Here is a 6753-nt window from a genome sequence, read left to right on the forward strand (position 1 = left end):
GTTCAGCAGACCCTCCGGAACAGCACTGCGGGAGCCTGCAGTGGGAAAGGGGAATTGACATAAATTGACATGCCCTCCTAGGAAAACTTAAGTTTTCTTAATTTGGTTAAATAAGTGTTATTGGGTTGGATACAATGAGCCCCTTCCACCTAGTTGGATCTCATGACTCCCTCCCACCAAGTCTTCCTCCAACTTATTTCAAAAAAGAGACACTTTTCTCCATCAGAAAAACAAGTATTATTATTGTTGTTGTTGTTGTTGTTGTTGTTATTATTATTATTATTGATTTGTACCCCGCCCTTCCCACCGAGGCAGGCTCAGGGCAGCTTACGTAAAAATAGCAACAGATAAAACAACAATTTAAATGTCAGCATAAAACACACAAACATAATGACTAAAAATAGTTTAGATGGCGATGGCGGTACAATGGTAGCAGAGTACATATTAAGCATAACAAGTATACATTCAGCAATAGATTTCACTGTCGGCAGTCTCAGTCTGACATTGTCCTTACCCTGGGCTTAGGGTTGCCAGATACCTCCTATGGGGAGGGAAGCCCAGGTTATGTTGCTGGCAACACAGTGATGTCACTTCAGGTGTGTACTAGAAGTGATGTCATCACACAGGGATGTCCTGGTGATGAGCTGGCATTTGGACAAAAATTCTATGATAAAAATGGCTTCTACCATAGAATTTTTGACCAAATACCAGAGCATCACCCTGACATCACCACGTTGCCAGCAATGTAGCCTGTGCCTTCCTCATGCTCCTGTTAAGTCCCCCCACCAGCCAGCTGATTGGTGGGGAGGCAGGGCCTGGGAGTGGGGGATTCCCTGCCACCATTGGGGGGCTGGCAACCCTACTTGGGTTCCAACATGCAGGCAATTTGTATTCCTAGCAGATGATCACCTCCAACCTCATTTCTATCAGGCAAATGAAGAGGCTTGAAAAATTAGGGTGGGAGGTGGGATCCCCCCCCCCCCCGCGTCTGTAAAGAAATCACAACAAAATGATAATCTGTGTGTCCTCATTCAGAGATATCCTGTGGACTCCCAGAAGCAATAGAAGATGGATCCGTTATTGGCAAGGATTTCTTGTTTGGTGATGAGGTTCTCTATGCATGCAATCAGGGATTTGAGTTGCAGGGTCCCAGTCGAAGAATCTGCCATGTCAGCAAGAAGTGGATCCCTTCAGCCCCGGCGTGTGTGAGTAAGTAGAATCAGCGCATGTAGACAGGAGCTGTTTTGGAAAAGAAAGTACATTACCCCCCCACACCCCCGGTCATATTCAGTCTACTTGTCCCGAATGGAGCTTTGTTTTTCTTTATTCTGGATTTGTTCTATAAAGAACAGATAGAGAGATACTGGTATGACAGCAATAAATCATAACAAGGTTTGTTTATTTATTTATTTGATACAGTCGGACAAAATTGTCCCTTTTGGAATGAGTAATCTGAATCCAGCAAAAAGTGCCCGTGGGAACATAACATCTATCTCTGACCAGTGATTGTATCAGCTGCAGTTTAACTTGGGAAAGGAGAATGATGTATGCCTTCATTTTTCATGGAGCTTGCTATTGTATAGAGACCTTTCTGCATCATTTGGGTGCATGTCACTTCAGACATGGACTGGGGGCTTGAAGCAGAAGGTGGGAGGTATCTCTTAGCCCATTTTCTTGCCTGTTTTCCATACTGGCTTGTGTGTAGCTTGCTGAAATGAACATTCAAAACAGCACAGAAACAGTAATGATAAAGCTAAAGACTCGTGCTATTGTGGCATACTGTGGCATTTTTAAACTGGAAACCATCTTGAACACATGCAGAAACAGTTGTACATAATGAAAGTAAACAATAATATCCTACTTTAAAAGATAAAGTCTTAATAGGCCTTCCAAAGGAACTGCCCTACATTTAAGCATACTTCTTCAGTAGATTCAAGTATAATCCCCCATTTCAGATATTGCTCACTTTTTTCTCCATCTATGCCTTTTTTATACAAAGGAAGGAATAATGCACTATATAGAGAAGAATAAACTACAATAAATACCAAGGAGATAATAAAGATTTTTTTTCTCTTGTAGGCATAAGTTGTGATCCACCTCCAGTGGTAGAAAATGCATTGCCTATAACCACAGGAAATACATACAGAAGTAATGTATCCTATGTATGTAATTTTGGATATCACCTGACTGAACCTGAGAATATCACATGTTTAGCTAATGGATCCTGGAGTAAACCCCTTCCCTCCTGCGAAGGTGACTTTTAAGTTGTATTGCATGTTATTTAGTCTTCTTAGGGTTTTCCCCCCCTTATAGCTGGGAATGCAGAAAACAAAAACTCAATTCTATGAGATTGCACACAGTCCTTTTACTGAAAACTCTCATCCTTCCTATCCCATAGCATTGCTGTGAGGATAAAACCAGCAATGGATCAGCATGTATGATAAACATTTAAAATAGGCAGGTCAGTGATGAAATAGGCAGGTCTCTGATGTTCTCTAGAGGGGATACAGTCTTGCTATTCTTTTTTTTTCTGATGAAGTGATTAAGTTGAATGTTGAAAAGTTTGGCTTAATTAACTTTTGTTTTTAGAAACTAGATGTGACGATCCTGAGTTTATAGAGAATGGGAAGGCTCTCTACGAAAACAACACAGTGGGCAGCCGAGCTGCATATTACTGCAACAGAGGGTACAGCTTGGAAGGAGAACCTCTTGCAGAATGCACAGAGACTGGAGTTTGGAGCCACCCCATGCCTCTCTGCAAACGTGCGTGCTTTTTTTTAATCATGGAACTGCATTAACTTTAAGCAACTAAAAGCTGAATGCTGGGTTTTCTCTCTGTGTTTCTCTGTGTGTCTGTGTGTGTGTGAAGTGAAGTGCGATCAAGTCACAGGCTGACTCACAGTAGACTTTTCAAGGCAAGAGACATTCAGAGGTGGGTTGCCATAGCTACCTCTGTGTAGCAACCCTGGACTTCCTTGGAGGTCTCCCAACAAAGTACTAAGCAGGGCCAACTCTGCTTAGCTTCCAAGATCTGACGAGACTGGGCTAGCCTGGACCCTCCAGGTCATTGCTTTTTTAAAAGTTCTTCTAATTCAGAGCATTGCGTGTGTGTGTGTGTGTGTGTGTGTGTGTGTGTGTGTGTGTGAAATTTCAGTGAAATTTACATGAGAAGAAATAAGTGTTTTTTTGCTACGGAACAGCCCCGTCGCCCTGACAAGGATGTCCCAGGCTAGCTAGGTCTTGTCAGATCTTGGAAGCTCAGCAGGGCTAGCCCTGCTTAGTATTTGGATGGGAGACCTCCAAGAAAGTCCAGAGTTCCTAGACGTCGTCAGGCAGTGGCAAAATTACCCATGAACGTCTCTTGCCTTGAAAACCCTATAGGGGGGGTAACCATAAGTCAGCTGTGACTTGGCAGCACTCTCCACCACCACAGTCCCGTGAGAGGATTGTACCATCTGAAGGATCAGGCACTGGAATTGGCTCTGGATGTCTTGAGATACTGATATTTGGAATACTTCCAAACAGACCTGCTCTTTTGTGCCTCAGTATGATGCAGGGCTTTTTTTGTAGAAAAAGCCCAGCAGGAACTCATTAGCATATTAGGCCACACCCCTGACAGCACAGCACATTAGCATATTAGGCCACACCCCATGCCTTCCCTTGGCTTGCCCAGGTGCCCCGCGGTTGTGGGGAGCCCGGGAAAGCCCCCCCCCCGGAAGGGAAGGCAGTTTAAACTGCCTTCCCTTGGCTTGCCTGGGTGAACCCTCCAACTGGCTCTTCCTCTCAATTGGGCCCGGCCCCCCTGAGTCAGTGGCCAAGGAACGGTGTCCGTTCCAGACCCGTCCTCCAGCCCCTTCTCTTCCTGGTTTCCCCTGCGTTTCTGTGGTCGCGGAGGGAGGGGGTTGGAGTCTCGTGAGTCTCCTGGACCTCCCATGCCCCGGGGTCCGTCGCCTCCGTCATCCGCTGAACCTGCCACCCCGGGAGCTCTGTCGCCTGGGGTACATGGGGAGCCCAGCGCGGGTGATGTATCTAGTCCCATTGTTGAATCTTGTACATCAGGTCACTCCTTGGTAGCATATGTTCACTTATTAGTATGCATAAGTAATCCACTCTTGACACTGCCGCTGATCTTAAAATAATGGACAAGTTGCAAACACCTGTCCATATAACTTAAGACTGGACAGGTAATAGCCCTTGTTGACATGTGGATGCATAGGATAATAATGGTAATGAGAGGGAATAAGAGAGGTGCCATATGGTGCTCTGCCTACATGGTGCCAGTACCATTAGCCAAATGCTGAATCACACTTTTGATCTCCTGGTATAGCTTATTTTAAAGCTCATTTTAGCTCTTCTTCATATACCAACGTATATCTTCCTTTAATAACATATAAGGATTCACATTTGGCTATAGGACAAACTCTACATGACTGTCAAAATTGCCTCCCCCCCCGGCCAAAAAATAAAAACCCATTTTTTAAAAAAATGAAAGTGCAGCCCCAGAGCTTGCAATACTCAAAACAGGATATGTGGGGAAAGACTGTTTAAGCTTTTACCCTTCAGATCTGAGCATTCATATCTTTTCCCTTGCAGAGATCATTTTCAGTGAAACAGCTGCTTGAGGAAAATGGGCTAAGAATTCCCTCCTACCCACATGGGTCTTCCACTGAAAATTGGCAATCCTTGCAGCTATAGTTTGCTTAAAAATGTCAGGAAGAAATTACATGTGATTATAAAAGTATAGATCTTCCCTAAGTAATAAGTGAAATAGAATCAAGACTGATTCTCTCAGTGCTGGTTGTACAATATGACAAGCAATGTGCTTCTAAGCAGAGTTATTCTTCAAGAATGCATAACTCTAGGAACGCTCTGCAAATAAGGAAAATCATTTAAATACGTATCTAAAAATCCTTTGTTGTTGGTTTTTAATTATGCTCTGCAGAGAACAACCTACTGGTGATCTCCCCAGCCCAAAAGACATCCGGCTATCTTCAGCCACAGCCACCTAACTGGTGGAACTCTCTGCTGAATAAACATTCATGCCCTTCAGGACTTAATGCAGTTCCACAGGGCTTGCAAGGCAGAGGTGTTTTGGCTGAGGACAGCGATGGGTACCATCGTATCTGGCACTCTCTTCCCCCAAGCTTCCTCTCTACCCACCGAACAGTGATACAATTCAAAATTTTTGATGTTTTAACGCCATCTGTGAATGTCTTAGGCTGAGGACAGACTGGCAGTATGAAGCACGAGGGAGGTGGGGCAAAAAGACCAAGTTGTGCCGGGGATTCCCGGTCGCACTGCACCTACTGATGCGGGAGGATACCAGGGAGGAGGCGCAAGGGAGCGTTCACACTGTTGGTCCGCCCCTGGCGGAGGCGTGGCTGTAAGCGGCTTTTTTTCACTTCGGAGACATGCGCATAGGCGCAGTACCACATCAGCAATTGGGGCAGGATCCCGTTGCGCCCGCCCCACATTGGGCGGTAGAGCAGAACACATCTGGTCACATCACTGCTGCTTCTCCAGGGCAATCAACTGCACCTTCCTTGTGCCAGAGTGAGGCCAAGAGGTCAGTCACCATGGATGCCGAGGACGCAGGCAGCTCCAGCGCATATTGCACATGGGCGCTTATGCGCATCCCTGCTTGATCAGCCAGTTCACATTATCAATGCGGCTTGTTTGCGGCTTTTAGTGTGCTCACTTTCGGGAAGCGGGATCAACACGCCCTCCAGGGTTTGCTCCGGCTTTCACTTGATACTTTTTTAACACGGTAGGGAATTGTCATTTGGTACTTTTTAAACACAGTAGGGAATCGTCATAGGACGGGGTGAGTACGGCTGGGGAACGCCTGACAGCTGTTGCTGTGTGAACCGACCCCTTTAATCCGTTTGTGAAAGGTGCCTATATCGGGTCAAACTGCCAGTCTGAACTCGGCCTTAGTCATAATTTATTTAAACTGTTGGAATTGTTTTTAAATGTATGAATGTTTTTACAGTTGTTCACTGCCCTGAGCCCTGTGTACTCAGGGAAGGGCAGTTTATAGATTACAATTATAAATAAATCAATAATTCTCCACCACACAGCAAATCCGTGCCCTGTACCTTTTATAATTCCGGAAAACGCTCTCCTCTCAGAGACAAATTTTTATGTGGGGCAGAAAGTCTCTATCAAGTGCAGAGAGGGCTTTCAACTTAGAGGGCAGTCTGTCATTACATGTAATCCCGATGAGACATGGACCTCAACTACAGCTAAATGTGAAAGTAAGTGTGGCTTTCGTGGTTGTTTTTATTATAAATATTTTTAAATATCAAATGGTTATTCATGCAAATAAAGCTGGAAAATAAAGCAAACTAAAGCATGAAAGACGTTGTGAATACTGATACATATTCGTATGTCCATAAACACATATGAGTAGGGTTTATTGTGCCACCAGGTATCAGAAGCTGGAAAATAAAGCAAACTAAACCATGACAGATACATATTCATATGTCCATAAACACATACGAGTAGGGTTTATTGTGCCACCAGGTATCACCGAGGGATGCCACCCTCCAGGTGCGATCTGGGGATCCCCTGAAATTGCAGCTCATCTCCAGACTGCAGAGATCAGTTCCGCCAGAGAATAAGGCTGCTTTGAAAGGTGGACTCTGTGGCATTGTACCCCACTGAGGTCCATGTCCCCCTCAGGCTCCACCCCCAAATCTCCAGGGGGTTCACAACTGGGAGCTGGCTGTCCTGCTCCTCACCGGCAGCCGG

The 6753-nt window shown here is 45.1% G+C and overlaps 1 protein-coding gene across 1 annotated transcript in view; it reads left to right on the top strand.

Annotated features, from left to right (window-relative positions):
- The window catches only part of SVEP1 (sushi, von Willebrand factor type A, EGF and pentraxin domain containing 1), a 142441-nt gene that overhangs the window by 116747 nt on the left and 18941 nt on the right, over positions 1 to 6753 (top strand). Inside the window, exons 43-46 of the mRNA XM_015409584.1 lie at positions 1036 to 1209; positions 2080 to 2253; positions 2590 to 2763; positions 6081 to 6257. Of these exons, the coding sequence (XP_015265070.1) occupies positions 1036 to 1209; positions 2080 to 2253; positions 2590 to 2763; positions 6081 to 6257 (699 nt within the window). The remainder of the gene's footprint in view (positions 1 to 1035; positions 1210 to 2079; positions 2254 to 2589; positions 2764 to 6080; positions 6258 to 6753) is intronic.

Source organism: Gekko japonicus, unplaced genomic scaffold (assembly GCF_001447785.1).
Source record: "Gekko japonicus isolate JY-2015 unplaced genomic scaffold, Gekko_japonicus_V1.1 scaffold1981, whole genome shotgun sequence".
Classification (NCBI taxonomy): Eukaryota; Metazoa; Chordata; class Lepidosauria; order Squamata; family Gekkonidae; genus Gekko; species Gekko japonicus.